The sequence below is a fragment of the Epinephelus lanceolatus genome, chromosome 17 (genome assembly GCF_041903045.1).
Source record: "Epinephelus lanceolatus isolate andai-2023 chromosome 17, ASM4190304v1, whole genome shotgun sequence".
NCBI lineage: Eukaryota > Metazoa > Chordata > Actinopteri > Perciformes > Serranidae > Epinephelus > Epinephelus lanceolatus.
In genome coordinates, this window is record NC_135750.1 from 3082783 (window position 1) to 3100004 (window position 17222).

The 17222-nt window shown below is 41.9% G+C and overlaps 1 protein-coding gene across 1 annotated transcript; it reads right to left on the reverse strand.

Annotated features, from left to right (window-relative positions):
• Positions 1-209: 209 nt before the first annotated feature.
• On the reverse strand, positions 210-16846 carry mcm8 (minichromosome maintenance 8 homologous recombination repair factor). The gene is made up of 21 exons (XM_033635770.2): positions 16712-16846; positions 15810-16093; positions 14902-14967; positions 14704-14786; positions 14372-14521; positions 13998-14095; positions 13701-13899; positions 12896-12981; positions 12294-12439; positions 12025-12099; positions 11808-11934; positions 9200-9230; positions 7165-7302; positions 6929-6989; positions 6736-6816; positions 4702-4897; positions 4405-4618; positions 4102-4311; positions 3449-3525; positions 2899-3088; positions 210-2296 (listed from the first exon to the last, which is right to left on the reverse strand). Exons 2-21 carry the CDS (start codon positions 16084-16086, stop codon positions 2204-2206), a joined length of 2598 nt encoding a protein of 865 aa, XP_033491661.2. The 5' UTR covers positions 16087-16093; positions 16712-16846; the 3' UTR covers positions 210-2203.
• Between the last annotated feature and the right edge of the window lie 376 nt (positions 16847-17222).

Below are 17222 nucleotides of genomic sequence, written 5' to 3' on the forward strand. Positions count from 1 at the left end.
CAATATTAATAAAGTTTAATATTATTATTATTATTATTATTATCATCAGAGTAAAGTCTGTAAAAACGACAGCATCATCAGTTTAGTTTGCTGTAAATAAAACACAAATATAAATGTACTGTTTTAATTTGAAGTTAAAGCATGTTTTATCCATGTGCAAACCCATTCTTATTAATGTGAAAAACAAAATGCTGAGATTTAAAGGGAAATAAAATAATGTATAAAGTGAATGTTTAATAATAAAGAGCACATCATACAAAAAGAACCCAGACACAGTCGACAGTCCAGAACGTTTGAGACAAAATGAGAACTTTTTGGATCAACATATTACAGACCGACACACACGAGACCCTTGATGTCAATCCCAAAGTCAGTATGTTAGAACATTGAAAATTATGTTAACAATAAAATGGCAGCAAAAGGAAGCAACTGTTCAAATGATAACAGAAATATATACATAAATATACATGTCATTTATTTACATAAAAAGAACATAAAATATAGTACATTTTAAATGTATTCAGAAAAGTCTCTATGGAACAAAGTCACCTGTGTAAAGAACAAAAAGTATAAATCAACTCAGCAGTCAGACAGTGAAACCACATACGTAGAATTTATCTAATATATCAGCACTTCTCTGAAGTTCAGCGCACTGCCAAAGACCGACTGTCCTTTAAAATATAACAGAAACAAAATTTAGATACAGCTGCTATTTGAACGTCACCATGTGCTGTAAAAATACATGTACATTAAAAGCAAAGTGTACCTGCAGGGTTCACCGTTAATGCCTTTCTTCACTTGCTGGTTTGTGGGTCAGAAACTCTACTTGCCTGAAGTCAGTTTTTGCTTTGCTTTTGCTTTTTGCCTATACCAGTGGTCAGAAACCTTAATCATCAACAGAGCCGTTTTTGACCAAAAGTAATTTAAAAGAAATCTGCCTGGAGCTGCAAAACATATTTGAGCCTTATGGTAGCACTGCATATTAAGTCTAAATTAGCCTGTCGATATTAGAAATAGGTTTAAACAAGCATTCAAAGATATGTTTCACCACAGGATGGCTCCTCTGCAGTGGGATATTTATGATAATTTGGTACCTTACTTTTGCAGCATTGGCAGTGAAAGCAAAATAATCTGTCTACGCACTTTTAAATTCTGTATATTCCTCTGAGAGTTTTATGGACTTGCAGCCATAGCTAGCCAAGCTAGGGGGCTAAAGACGAGCCACTGCTACTGAGGTTGGCAAAAGGTAGAGGGAAAGGCACCAGGCCGTAAACGTATGATGCACATTTTAGTCGCATATGGCTCTAGAGTTGCAGGTTGCCTACCACTGCTCTATACATATCGTTTGATTTGTCAGAGGCCCTCTTAGCTGCCGTGTAAGTGAGATGCTGTTGGCTCTTGTTGTTGCACACCAGCAACGTTTTTTCGGAAACTTGACGTGCCTTTGAAAAAAGAATCCCTTTTTATTGGCCTTGCTCTCAAACTTGCGGCAAACTGCACAATACAGTGTCATCCTCATCCAATTAAACTCCTGTTTCCAGGGTAACCAAAATGCTTGCTTGCTCTTCTGCACATAAACTTTGTCTTTACCCTTGTCTTTAACTTCTCGCAATTGACACATGAGCAACTATTTGTTACCACTTACCTGATAGGGCAGGTGAGTTACTATATTTATGAGCTAGAAGTGCCATTTTTCTTGCCCCAGGCAGTTGGACAATCCTTACCTTGCCATTTTAGGGTTTTAAATATGTGAAAAGTCTCTTAACTATATCTGTGACACATCACATCACATCCTTGAAGAGACAGGGCACTAAATAACATTTCCAGTAGTCTTGAGTAAACACTGAAGTCCCAATTAGCTGGTGAAAGCACAGCCAAATTACAGTCAGGATAAAGAACACCATGTTTAGTTTGAAGCTTTGTGTGTATATAAATGCAGAGTCAGTTCCTCTTTTCAGCAGGAAGTGTGTGTTCATGCAGGAAACTGTGGCGGCTGTACGATCCTGCAGTCTCAGTACAGTCTCTTCAAACGGTTACACAGTTGTCTGCTGGTTGGTGGTTTGGTGAAAGTGGTCTTGATAAGCGGTTCCCCGCTGAGTTTTTTCCCTCCTCTCTATCCTGTCCTACCCTGTGCAGTTATCCTGAACACTGACCTTGTGGTGAGGTCTGCAGGAAGGAGCAGGTTTGTTGCGGCTGTCAGTGATCAGACAGTTTGCAGCTGGTACAGCTTGGCTCCTTTCTTCAGCAGGAAACCCTGTTCGTTCAGGGAACTCACCAGACCTTCGAAATCCATCACCTGGAAGGAACCAATCAGTGACTGAATACATCACACAACACACACACAGTGTAAAGCTGTAAATTAACAGTCTTTTGTTGGCATTTTTGAATTATGTAACTTAAGAAGCACAAATGAGGGCAGCAGTGGGCCAACGACGAAATAACGACTTTGTACGACCAACGGCACGTTATGTACGTATGTAGTGCACAAGCAGCAGGAGCGATCCTCATAGATTCATTCATTCATGTAGTTTAATTTGTGAGACGGTTTTTAAGGACGGATATTAAGTGATTTATGTTATTTAAAACATGGATTCACTGGTTGAATCAACTGACTTGATTTATGTTTCACACTGAGGCATTGGGGCTGAAACCTGACAGAACTTCGACACACAGAATGCTAGTGTTGTTCGTGTAACATCAGGTTTTACTGCATGGATTAAACACTGACTCATGGTGTTAATTGCTGAGAACAATACTGAGAAGACATATTTTAACTTTTAGAAATCTCACCTTTCTGTTACACATCTGTTATGTTAAGTAGTGAACAGCACTGTCACTGTTACAGCTGAACTGGGGCCCTTGATTGTTTTTATCAAGTACACGTGTATCAGTTTTTACCCTGATGTTCAATCTGTCGGCCACAGATCGAAGTGTTTGCAGGTCAAACTGCTTCTGGTTGGTCCTCTGAGCGTGAGCGTGCAGGGCGTTGACCAGTCGTTTTGCAGCGCTGCGCTGACTCATGCCTGATCCCAGCTGAGAGCGCTCAAAGTCCAGATTGCCCAGACCATCTGAGTATGTATCAGCCAGACTGCAAAACAAAAACACACACACACACACACACACACACACACACACAGAAGGAGAGAGGAAATCATAACTGACAGGAAAATAACAGCCTGATATTTTGATAATCAATTAATAATTTGGGCCTTTTTTAAGTAAAAATACCAAGAATTTCTTGCTTTTAGCGTTTGATATGAGAAGCTTTTACTACCTTTCTTTGTCTTGTGTGACAGTACACTGAATATCTTTAATTTTATGGAGAGTTGTTAAGACAAGACACGCTGTTTGACAACATCATCTTGGGGTTTAAGGAACTGTGATGAGTTCATTTTCTCTATTTTCTTGGCTGCAGCCTGAACACACACAAAGACTCCTGTAGTGTCACCTGTGTTTCATGATCTCCACCACATCTTCAGCATCACCTTTGGTTGCCGTCTCTCTGAGCTCCAATCTGGCTCGTGCCTGCACAGAAACACACAGGTAACCACAGAAGTGCTGGGACACTGGTGGAAAAATAAGAGAAGCATACAACTGCCACACCAGAAAAAAAGAGATCAGTATCAGGTAATAACATGCAAAGTTTCTTGTTGGAGGGACTCTACTTCAGCTCCACATGCAGCCAGACAGCACCATGGATTAATCAACACACAGCACAGTTAGACTTGCTCGCCCCCCGTCAAAAAGGCTCCTGCACTTTTTGAATTGAACTTTTGTTAAACTCCACAACTGTCCAAACTCCGCTGGGAAACAGCTGTTTCTACACGCCCCTCCCTGCTGATTTTGACAGAGAATCCTTAAAAACAAATCCCTCTGTCGGCCTACAGTACACATACCTATCACAACATCACTCAATGACAGCAAAGTTTCACCATATCTCAGCCAAAGCTTGAAGTAGAACTTAACCCAGTCGGGTGGATGAGCCATATTCCTCATTTAAACATGAGTTTCACATTATGGCATTATGTTGTGACTCAGGTCATGTGTCTTTATCCATCACTGGGTGAAGTCACTCTTTACACCCAACATACAGAAACCTACCTCAGTGAGTCTGATTAAAGACTCCAGCTGTCGTGTGGTGATGGGGGTGGAGTCAGCAGAGTGAGCCTGAGATCTCAGGGAAAGGTAGAATGCCTGAATCATCTGTGCTGCCTCGGGAGAGAGTGAGGGATAGACATACTGACGAGCGTAGCTGATGTACTTCCTCAACAAAGACACTGGGATGGGGTCTACGGTTTCACCTGCAGGGATCTTGACACAGACACACACACATGCTGCATAAATGTGAATGATTTTTCTTACAGATGTCACTTTACTCCTTAAATGTGGTCTGTTTATTTTTACCTGCAAACGTTCAGACAGCGGCATGTCTGAGTGTTCCAGCAGGATGGAGGTCTCTAAGTCACTGTTAGCCCTGCTTACTATGGCGCTGCTGGTTCGGCCTTTCCCTGCCCTGTTCGCCATGACGTGTTCAGACAGGTGGCGGTCGTGTGACTCATCTGGGATGTCCAGGAGGAGGAAGACAATGTCGAATCGAGAGAGAAGAGCTGAGCCCATCCTAAAGACAAGCGTGTACCACTGTAAATACAGATGTACAGTCATATCCTCCTGCAGCCTCTGAAAACCACCGACTGAACTTACTTGAGATTCTCAGAGACGGTCTTTCCTCTGTTGTAATGTCCTCCGATGGGGTTCGCAGCAGCGATGACTGATGCTCTGGCAGGCAGAGAGGAAACTATTCCAGCCTTAGCCAGACTCACAGACTGCTGCTCCATGGCTTCAAGCAGGGCCTGCTGCTGGCTGCCCAGCTTATCAAACTCATCAATGCAGCACAGGCCTGAAGAGAATAAAGAGAGGACAACAGGCAGTGGGAGCTGACGCTGTGTGGACAGCATAGATCTCCAAGTCTGGCCCCGGGGCCAAATTATCAGAGGCCATAGTATTAATAAGCTCAGACAGTTCTGTTATCAGAAGATATACTTCTTGTTTGTTTAGGTTACATAAACGTTATCTTGTACTGTTTTTATCTCCCTAATTCTGTTTCTAATTTGCAACAAGATTAAGACATTCGTCACTGATGCATTTTTGCTCTCGAGCTCTCTGTGTTGGAGCCTCACAGCCTGCCGCATATGCGAGGGGCGCGGCCAGCTCACACAGAGGCCCTGCTCTCAGTGACAGAGAGCAAGATGCTCAAAGTTTGGTGATGCCAACACTGCTCGTTGCCACGAGTTCAACAACTCTTGTGTATGTGAGGGCAGAAACACATATGAGCAATCTTTACAAAACATCAGAGTCAGTGTATTTCAGTGTATGTCAGTGTTCGAAGTGGACGTGTGGAACAAGCTGCGTGATGAGTTGAAACAAAGCACAAATACCATTCAATTTATTTAAGATATTGTTGGCAGATATATAGATGAGGAAGGGTTGTGTTAGGGGAGTGTGTATTTATTCTGTAACACTGGGTGGTACTTGGTACTTTATTATTAAATTAGGTGGTAAACAGAGACTGGGGATAGTTGTGTATTAGTTGTAAATAAATTTGGGAATTTGTTGAAATAATGAGTTAAAAGAAGAAATGTAAGAAAGGTGTAGGGACATTAAGTTTTACTTCTACCTACTTCTTTTCGGACGCTGTTAATCTTTTTATTATATATTTCTTTCAATTTTTGTATCTCACACACAGACCGAGAAATGCACCATTTTCGACGGCCTAGCTTGTATGTTAAAATGTTTAATAGTAATTTATTCCGGTTTCTGAGGTTTCTACAATTTTTCCATCTTAAAGGGTTTCTATTTGGGAGTTTTTCTTTATCAGCTCTGAGAGTCCGAAGACAGAGGGATGTTGTATGCTGTAAAGCCTCTGAGGAAAACTGTGATTTGTGATATTGGGCTTTATAAATAAAATTGAAAACTGAAATTGAATTCAAAACAGATATGCAGATATTCATTCATATACTGTTCTCACAAACATAAACAAAATAAAGCAATGTTAACTCTGTTCTTATTTTATTTCAACCCCCCAAAAAGAACCCATAAGTGTACCATTAGAGTACCGAATCACTTAGCAGTATTGATAAGAGCAGTAGTAACGTTACAATCTTAACGATACCCATCCCTACTATTTTTTTTTTTTTTGTTAAGATTATTGTTTTGGGCTGTTGCCTTTAATTGTTTGGATAAATACTAAGCATGAAGGGGGAGGAGAGAGAGGGGACGACATGGAGCAAAGAATACCGCAGGCCGCTGCAGCAAGGACACAGCCTTTATACATGTGGCGCCTGCTTGACCCACTGAGCCACTGGGCGCCCTAGGTTTTTTTGAATACATCTGTGAGTTTAGAAGTTTGTCTGACAATTTGGGCCTTATCAAAACGTGAGGAACCAAGAGAGTGCAGCAGTGGGTGAAAGAAGAGGACTGTTTTTTAAAGATTACTTTTATGGGCTTTGTAGGGACCAGGTGAGCTACGGGTCGATCCAAGAGGAAGCATTTTTTAAAAGATGCAGCACATAAAAGCAAGTATTTTACATCAACTGTCAAAAGTGCATTTATTATTGTGCACTTTTTCTTTCAGAGTTGGGCAACGACTTCAAATAAATACACTACCGTAATAACTCCTTATACATTATGTATCCACAACACAGGCATGAACACACTTATTAAACTAGTGTTTCCTACCTTGGTCAGCGAGCACCAAGGCTCCGGCCTCCAGAGCGAAATCACCTGTTCCTGAGTCTCGGGATAAAGTCACTGTTAGTCCTAAAAAATAACAAAACATTAAATATTAAACCACCAAATTGATTATGTTGCAACATCCCAGAAACTGTAATAACCAGCTGCGTGTATAACATAATTTAGGGAGACAGTTTACCTGTGGTGCTCGTGCTGTTGCCGCACACATAGATTCCTCTGGGAGCCACATTGCACACAGCCTGCACACAGAGTGCACATGAATATTAAATAAGTGTACTTTTATATGAACACACTCACACTGGTCCTAACACAAACATATCTCAGCTTCAGAACGTAAACACACACATTACAACCTCAGTTAAAGAGTAACGAGATGTGTTTTTCCTACTCTCTGCCAGACGTTTTCTGTGTTACCTGTAACATCTGACTCTTTCCCAGTCCAGGGTCTCCCACCATCAGGATGTGTGAGTCTCCTCTGACTGGGACGCTGTTCTTGCCCGTGTGTTTCTGTCGGCCTCCAAAAAGTGCCAAGGCCAGAGCAGCTTTCACCAGCTTGGGAAACAGAAGAACACATGATGATAAACTGAACTCGACAAATAGGGAGGACCGAAAAAGCCCTGTTTGACAAGTGTGAATGAAACTGTCGTATTCCTTTGCAGCCTGTAATGAAAAAGTCAGCAATGACCTCCTCCTTGCCTTGGACTCTGGTTCCCTCACTATCCTCCTCCTCCTCCTCGACCTCAGCGCCGCTTTCAATAGCATTGATCATTCCATCCTAATCAACCGTCTACAGTCATCTCTTGGAATCACTGGCTCACCACTCACCTGGTTCACCTCCCACCTTTCCGATAGTCAGCACTACATGTCTGTCAACAACTGCAAGTCCCACATCACCCCAGTCACCCATGATGTCCCTCAAGGCTCAGTGCTTGGCCCCCCTCTTCTTCATCCTCTACATGTTACCCCTTGGAAATATCATACGCCACCACGGACTACACTTCCACTTTTACGCCGACGACACCCTGCTATACAGCTCCACCAAATCCATCCCTCCAGTCATTCTTTCCAACATCACAAACTGCCTGACTGACATAAAATCCTGGATGGACAACAACTTCCTGAAACTAAACAGCAATAAACCAGAATTCATCATGACTGGACCCCACTCTCCCCTCAGGACTTCTCCCTCCACATCGACGGTCACAATGTCACTTCCTCCCTCTCAGTACGGAACCTCGGGATCATAATTGACCCCACGCTGTCCTTCAAACCCCATACCAGCAACATCACCAGGACATCATTCTTCCATCTCCGCAACATTGCCCGTCTCCGCACCTCCCTCACCCACTCCACTGCAGAAATACTCATCCACACCTTTATAACCTCCAGACTCGACTACTGTAATAGCATTCTCTATGGTCTTCCCTCTACCAGCCTCTACAGAACTCTGCTGCCCGGTTACTCACCCGCACCCCCTCCAGGGACCACATCACCCCTGTCCTCAAACAGCTTCATTGGCTCCCTGTCCAATACCGCATCCAGTACACACTCCTCCTCATCACCTACAAAGCCCTCAATAACCTTGCCCCCCTCTTATCTCATGGTATAAATCTGATGCATTATCATTATTATTATTATTATTATTATTACTAAAATGCTGTTGGTTCTTTGAATTCAAATAGCCAGTATGTTAAAGTAAACAGGAAAGAGAAGGAGGAATGGTTATATCTGAAGATGAACAGAAATTTGAGTTAGTACAATTTCAGTTGGACTAACATGTTTACACGGAATTTAAAAGTCCAGTTTTAGTCGGACTGACACAATAAATCGATTTTCTCTAATGTCATGTGAACGTACTGAGTGTTTGGAAACTGTATTTCAAATCTCTACTCCATTTGATTTCCTGACTATTTTTGGGCACTGAATATTCAATCTACAGCAGACACAATGAGAATATTACTTATCGAAGGGAAGAAAGCTACCAGATGATCCAACATTGGCAGACTGGTTAAAAAATTTTCATGAAATTAACGTCATGGAGAAACTGATATTTTCTATAAAAATGCAGTCAGAGAAATTTAAGGGATTGTGGTCAAAATGGGTCAGATACATTAGCTTGCAGAGACCAGACTTGCTTTAATTACCTTGCTAAGTTACCATCGCTACTGGACTACAAAGGAGATAGTGTTGTGTGTCCATCTTTATGGATAAATGAGTGAGTGTGACATCTTTTGTTCAGATGTTCATAGTTGTTTAAAGGTAAAATAAAAAGGGAGAGAAATAGATGGAGGAAAAGCTTTGTTGAGACATGGCTTGGTGCAATTATCTGAGCGATGGTTGTATCATTATGTATTTTCCTGGACTATGTGTGATCTTCCTAATGAAAATGAAATTCAAGAAAAAAAAGAAAATGCTGTTGGTTCAAAGGACAGTGCATCACACAACTCACCAGGTGGCCGTAGATGGCAGGACACAAAGACCTGATGAAGAAAAGAAGATCAGAGTGTTATATATCTCAGTGTAAGGTAACAGCACAGGACTAAAGAGGACGACCAGTCTACGCCCACAGCAGCAGCCCTGTGAAGCTGTAATGCTTATTACATAACACCAAACAAAGCTGCTGGATGAATGAAAAACCACAAAACAAAATCCAAGATCTTTACCACGAGCTGGGCCTGAGGTTTGTTAGCTACATCAAAGGTTTGATCATCTACACATTTTTGGGACAGATTTAGTTTGTAGGCTCGGCTCTACACTGTCAGACTTGGCTCAATTTTCTGAGCTGTATTTTGTTTCAGCTCCAGTTGTACCTCAGCTGGGTTTAGCTGCACAACTCATGGAGGAATCATTTTGTTTCAGCTGTTCCCAAAGTCGAGACTCAACATGGAAAAGCAGTGTTTAGTTTTTATGCTCCACATATCTGGAACAAACTCCCAGAAAACTGCAGCTCTGCACCAACTCTCACTTCTTTTAAATCAAGATTGAACCCTTATCTGTTTGCTGCTGCCTTTTATTTGACCAATTTTTTATTCATTTCCTACACTGCAATGTAACCTTTATTATTCAAATACTTTTATAGAGTTTAACTGCACTGTAACGTTATTCTTGTATTTTATGTCTGTCTCAGTACCACCTGCCTTGAGGACATCAGGAGTTGGATGAACTGGAACCTTTTAAAGCAGCAAAACTGAGGCCCTGCTCATGGGTTCCAAAAACACCCTGTCCAAAGTCCAAAACACAAGTCCCACACATCATAACTTCCCTGTACCTCCTCCAGTCATGTCAAGAGCCTTGGTGCCATTCTGGAAAACACTCTTTCATTTGAATCCCACGTAAAAAAACAGAACACTCTGGCCTTCCCACCAAACTCAACTTAACAGGCTTCAAATCATTCAAAACTCTGCTGCCCGGATCATTACCCGCACCAAATCATCTGACCACATCACCCCCATTCTTATTCAACTACACCTGCTCCCTGTTCGATGCCAAGAGCCCCATCTCCACCAAACCCTTTCAGTCCAGTACCTGTGGAACCAGCAGTAAGCCTTCAGACATGGTACCTAGACCCTCGGTGTGTTCAGACAGTCCTCTTAAATGTGGGTCGGGGTTGTTGTCACTCACTGCTCCGTCCAGCACTCGCTGTATTTCCTCATCAGCGGTGACACAGATGGAAGTCTGCACCTGGTTTATCGTCCACAGAACGAGGCTGCACGCCCACATTTTCACAACAAAATAGAACAGGCTGCAGTGAGAGTCTCTCTCCATGGGATATTTAAAAATAGCAGCTTTGTGCATTTAGTCCTTCTCAGGCAAGCTCAGGGGTTTAGTGTTGCTGTAGCCCACAGGAAGTGAGGATTAGAATATATGACCTTCACATAATCCGCTCCAAATTAATCTATATTTTTAAAGTCATTACTAAAAGTGTGTGTCATATAAAAACTAAAGTGATGGTCAAAGTTGTCACAGTGAAATTTAAGGTGTGCTGATGGATTCACGTCATCAACTCATGCATTGAGTAACATTACAAGTTAACGTTCCACCTTAAAAGTTGCCGGCAGTCGGCCCAGTGAATGAAGTTATTTTTTTCTCTTTCATTTTATAGTTGTAGTTTACTGATGTATGAACAGAGGTTACATAAAACCAGTGACCAAACATGGGGACGCTAAGGAACGCTTCTGTTGGTACCATCCACAACTTTTCACTGTGGAAACGGAAACAATGCGTACTGAACTGAACTGAACGGAACCAGACTACTCGGTGGAAACGGGGCTAAATTGACGACAAAAACCTTCTGCTCACCTTCACAGCCCTCCACAACCCAGCCCCCACTCATCTCTCTGACCTTCCCCAAGAGTACACCCCTTCCTGCTCCCCGTGCTCTTCCTCTGCTGGTCTCCTGACCATTCCCACCTCACATCTCACCCGACACATTCGACAGTCTGATAGCATAACAACCTTTTAACCCCACCTCAGAGCCCACCTGTTCAAAGTGGCGTATGCACTCTGACACCGACTGCACCCTCTGCCACCTGCCTTTTATCACAGCAACAATATGTGTCTGCCCAATTCACGTCTCTTGTTCTGTATGTTATTTTACGCTCTGTAAGGCGACCCCGGGTTTTAAAGGTGCTTTTTAAATGAAATGTATTATTACTGTATTTTAACTTTTTTATTTTCTCTTCTCTAGTTTTTTAATGAATTATTTATAAATGTCCTTTTATAATGTGCTTCTTTTGCATCTTGTCTTGACGCTTTTGATGTTTTATGTGGAGCACTTTGAACTTCTTTGCTGCTGAAATGTGCTTTATAAATAACCTTTCCTTGCCTTGTCGTGAAGAAAAAGCATGAAAGTACACTAAATCAGACATCAGCTGTGTTTACACAACCTGTATGATATTTTCTGCCATGAAAAAAAAAAAAAATTTTTTTGAAATCATACCATCACTCATGATGTTCAAACTCTGTCGTGTCTAACACAGTATCAAAAGTTGACATTAAAGAAAATGCAGTAACTTTTCAAAACAAACATGTGATACTGTAGGTAACAAATATCTTACTGCACTATGAGTCTCAGCAGGTCAGGCTGTGACTGGATCTCCTGGATGGCGTACAGCTCCTTCAGACTGAACTCCTCCCCTCCAGCACGATCTTCCAGCGACCCCTGACCTGACTTGGACTGCTGACCTACACATGAAGAAGAAATAACACCTCATTGCTGTGTTACGTTACATAACTGCTCCACATAACTCAGGTTCCAACACACAGAGTCTGTACCTTTAGTGTTGCTGACTGAAGTGGCTTCAAGGTAGAGGAGGAACATACACTGATCCTTGTTCCCTCGGGAGATACCTGCATATTACAGATAATAAGAGTGCTTTGTTTGTAGTCACTGGGACTTGTGTGTTTGTGAGAGCACTTTTTGTTCCTTCCTCCAGAATTTTTGTACTCAAACACAGGTTTATATTTTATTCTGTACACAAAAGCTTCCTTCAAACCTAACCTCCCACCCTGGTTAGAGTGTGTGTGTTTCTGTGTGTTTGTACCATCGTTGGTGACTCTAACTATCCCCGTCACTGTAACCGTGTCTCCAGGGACGCAGCTGTCACAGAGGTCAGAGGTCAGGTGACACTCTACGGTGCGTGGGATTCGTCCGGTCTCCCTCTGCTCGCCGCCCATCAACTCCTGCACCCTGAAAAAAACAAGTGAAGCATGTAAATGATGATTCAGAGTCTGAGATGTGCTGTTGTTTTGCATTGGAATATGATCTTAGAAAAAAACCGGCACTTACTCACTATATTCCACTTTCTAGTAGAGACAACCTGCCACAATATTTCGCGACACTTGTGATAAAGTACGAGGGTTGGGTGATGTTAAAATTCCCCTGCAGCATAACTGAATACATGTTCCTGTTAACATGGATCGTGGTGTTGAACAAAAATCTCACCATATCACCCAAGCCTTGTGCAAGTCAGACACGTAACTCCTTACTCACTCTTTCAGACCAGAGAACCCAAGAATATAAATTTATTTTCTCTGTTTTGCTTTTTGCTTTTTGCATGTAAGCAACTGTCCTAAATTGAAACGGCGCCTCCTCTTACTAACATCCAGAAAACTCAACATCTGCATAGGCTCACAACAGACTTACTTGATGATCTGCCAGTCTACAGTGTGAGTAAGAGGGGAGCTGCGGCTGGGGGTGAAGGAGCGACTGCGACAGCTGGGCTGGATACACTGAGGGACAGAAACATAGATACACACATATTAGGAGGGAAAATGAATCTGTAAATATAAGTCATGGTGTCAAAGAGGGTTATGTGTAGGGTTGCAACTGTATGACATCTTCACAATGTGATAACCATCTCAGAAAATATGGTATCACAGAATTATGATTATTATGTCATTATCTGGGTCCTGTGATGGTTCCTGCTACTATACAGGTGTGACCATAGCTTTGTTGTATGTTTTTAAAGCCCTGACGAAGACCTGCAGTGGTCGAAACATGATTTAGCCGCTACAATAAAAGATTTTTAATACTTTCTTCCTTGTTTTCTATATTTTTGGAGTGCCTATAGCCGTCCTCTGTACAATATTATCGCAATTTGAAATATGTTGCAATATCCTGAGTATTGTAATAAAATATATTGTGATTTATTACCTTTTTTCAACTGTAAATTATATCACCAAAACATTGTCAACATGTTTTATCTAATAAGATAAAGTTTTTAGACAGTTTGTCTTCAGCCATTTTTTACAGCAGAAAACTGAAAAAGCAACTGATTGTATTATTCTAGTGGGCTACCTAAAGTTCAATTTGTATTGTCATATTAATAATCTATATAATTTTTTTAAAAAAACAAGACTTGGCACTGTGTGACGATACGATACTACCACACAAAACTATCGCGATTCTACGCTGTGTCGATTTCTCCCCTCACTCCTGGTGTGCATACCTTGGTAGGTGTGGCGTACTTCCCATGCTGCAGTGGCAGAGACTGAGTGTGCGAGCAGCCCAGACACCTGAAGGCCATCCTGGTGCACAGAGGTCTAATGTTGCTCACTCTGACCACCGTTCCCCTCACACACACCAGTCGTCCAAACACACTGGCACGCAATGTCCGCAAGGCAGTCAGCGGTTCATAGTTATACAACCTGTGGATGATTTATGCAGAGAAAGTCATCTTCACTCAGGGTCGGCAGGTGTACGGGTGGTACGTAAAGGCAAACAACTGATTCTCTGTGCATATTACCTCGCGCTAATGTGAGGGATGTTGATGATGGGTGTAGCGACAGGAAGCTCCTCCCCTTGTAGCTCCGCGGCCTGTTTCTCCAAATCTATAGTCAACACCTTGAAAACACACAAATACTTTCACTCTTCGCCTCTTCAAAGATCAAGTTTCAGTTCTCCAGTTTTTACATTTGAAGAGAGAAAACAAAGAGTGGAAACAAAAGGGACAATAAAAGTATTATTGCGTTATTTGTTCGGGTGTTGAGTTCAGATATCATTCTACACAATTACCGACTCCACCTTTATTAATAAACTCTGCACATACACAGCATGTAGAAGTTCTGAAAGGCTGGAACTTGCAGATGAAAACATATGTTTGTAGCAGCGACTGTGTACCTGGTGAATGGCCACTCCCAAACAGTTGAGTATCACCTCCGGCTGTTCCTTCAGCTGCGTGGTCAGATCAGGAAGAGCTTTACGCACGGTTTTATCTCCAGTCAAGTCAGCATAATCCACCAGGACACTGCCCTGACGCTCAATCTCATCCTGTGCACACACACAACAACTGTCCTTTTAACTGACCGAGCAAACATTTAGATATCAGGACAAAAAGTGGAAACGTTTTCACAAGTAAAAGTTTTTCTTCACATGTTACAGCTAGATAAATCGTCTACACAGAGAAGTGACAAAACAATTAAGCAGAAAGATGCACAGAAAGACAGACTGACCTTGTCGTACAGTTGAATCTTTGATGTGAAATATTTCTCAAACACTTTGATCTTCTCCACACTCGGCGAGCTCTGAATGAAGCCTGCACATGAGAAGACTTGTTAAGACACATGTATCACAGAGAAAAAGCCACATTATGGTAACCATTATATGTCAAACAGAGCTCCAAACACACACACACACACACACACACGTACTGTCTGTGAAGTAGAGAGCCCATCCTTTGTACGGACACATCACATCGAGAGTAGCCTGAGAAAGGACTGCAGAGGAAGACAGGCAATTTCATTCTCATTAGATATAAAGTGTTGTAAGAACATTAAACACTAATATCTCATTTGTCTTCAGCTCATGTGAAACTGAATGTGTGTCTCTTCTCTTATTACGCAGCAGACACGAGCACCCTGTTAAAGAAGCTGTCAGCAAACAAAGTAGATAATTAAATAATACAACTGTATTCATCTTTTATACAATAATAAATCATTCTCCTAATTTCTCCAAAGCTGATTACTGTTGATGAAAATGTCACAGATTATAATCTAATATCTGAAGAAGACCTCAGGAGATGGTGATGGATTTCACACAGTATTTAATGAAGACTTGATTGAGGAAGATCTCAGTTGAACATACAGACTGTAACACAGTGTGTGTCGTCCAGAGATTCTGAGGGTGTCCTGCATTTAACTCAAACAGTACTCCCTTGCGAGACTCCTACGTTCCCAAACAAGGTTATTCTGTACCGATCTATGGTTTTGTGCTCGCTCTAAATCACCTCGACTGTCTCTCACAAAATGCACACATCAAAAAAGAGATTCTTGTGTGTTGAGCCTGGAGCACAGGGCACTCTACCTTCCTCTTAACCTTGGAAGCTATGGCAACAGATCCAGCTAGGCACCTTTATCTGGACAGCTGTGCTCCCTCCACCACTGGGAGACAAAGATGGAGTGTGTTCATAACGAGGGTCAAGTGGCCTGACTTCGAGGCCTCTTTTAGGCCTTCTGCTGACCTGTTACCTTGAGCATCACATTTCCTTCACTGACCAAGGCTGAAGGCTGTAACACAACGTCACTAAATAGGTAAAATGGGAAAAACAAATGTAACTCACCTCTCTGGCTGCTGGAGGTTTGGATTCCCGATCCACCACCTCCGCCTCTCCACCCTCCTCCTCCTCCTGAACCTCTTCCTCCTACTCCTCCACCTCCTGATCCTCCTCTCCATGGTCTACCCCTCCATCCTCCTCCTCCTCCTCTCCATCCTCCACCACCTCCTCTCCATCCACCTCCTCCTCTCCAGCCTCCTCTCCATCCACCACCACCGCCGCCTCCTCGTCCTCTCCATCCTCCACCCCTCCATGAGCCTCTCCTGGACTCCTCTCCACTCATTACTTTACTAAAAAAAGGAGGAACAGAGCAGCAGTTTGTTTTCTCTTTGCCAAGCACAGGTGTACTGAATGTAAACCAAAATAAAACTAACAAAAAAGTCTTTGTTAATTAAAAGAGAACTGGTTAAATGACAGAGCAGTACGCATATCACCATTCACATTATCACCGCTCCGAACCCCATTGAAAAAACTTGTAATTTAGTGCCAGCCCACCCTAACACTACTGAATGTAACCCTTTAGATTGAAACTTAAACAAATACGAACCGCTTGACAATTCGGCACATAAATGATCTGTTTAGCTGGATTTTATATAAGTAAATTTCCAACGTTTAATCATAATTCAACCGTTACAGTTTAGCTAATAACAAACCGAGTAACCGTTAACGTCTGTTCGGTATCTTTGCTACAACTAGTTAAACATTTTAGGAACAAACAATATTTATTAAACTACAATTAATCGTGTTATAGTGAGCTAGCTGGTGCTGAATTTTCCAGTCGACACACACACAGACAGGTGTCTGACATTGAGTTTAACGTCAGTTAGCTAAACTGTGAATGTTATCGGTGTCGTTTAGCTAAATGTTCCGTTTAAACACAGTGGCAGTGACAGTATGCTGATACAAACCTTTCGCTCTGTCTGGTGAAATAGTTTGACGGTTAAATAACGTCGAAAATACGCGACATTAACTCAAAACGTTACGAACTGTACTGAAGTCATGTTTACATCCGACAAGCAAAGTTCCCTCCACTGACGTTGAACCTTCTTCTTCTTCTACGTTTATTTGCAGCACAGTTTGTTCTCGCGCCCTTTACTGACCTCCAGAGGACACAAGAGGTACTGCACTCAACAGCTCCAGAGCACTGTAATAAATACTGTTAATTAAAAATCATAGTTTTCTCTTTGGTGTTAATGAAAACTGTTTTAATAATGAAGTCAGTGACAAGGAGTCAAAGTTTAAAGACATAATATAGAATAAAATACAGGCTACCTTCCCTAATATCCTGTCAGATAAAATGCCTATGAGGAGGGCATTTATTGACTAATCTATTTTATTTATTACGTACGGAAGCGTATTGCATTCACTTGACAAATAAAAAAAGCCCTGTTTTTTGGTGTAGACAAATTTTTTCTAATT

What these genes read in the sequence shown, in the direction of transcription:
- mcm8 (XM_033635770.2), bottom strand. Translation starts at nt 16,086, where the DNA reads ATGAGTGGAGAGGAGTCCAGGAGAGGCTCATGGAGGGGTGGAGGATGG. An exon ending in TTCAGTCAGCAACACTAAAG is followed by an intron (nt 11,935 to 12,024) that starts GTACAGACTCTG and finishes CTTCATGTGTAG; the next exon opens with GTCAGCAGTCCAAGTCAGGT. An exon ending in ACCGTCTCTGAGAATCTCAA is followed by an intron (nt 4,619 to 4,701) that starts GTAAGTTCAGTC and finishes GCTTGTCTTTAG; the next exon opens with GATGGGCTCAGCTCTTCTCT.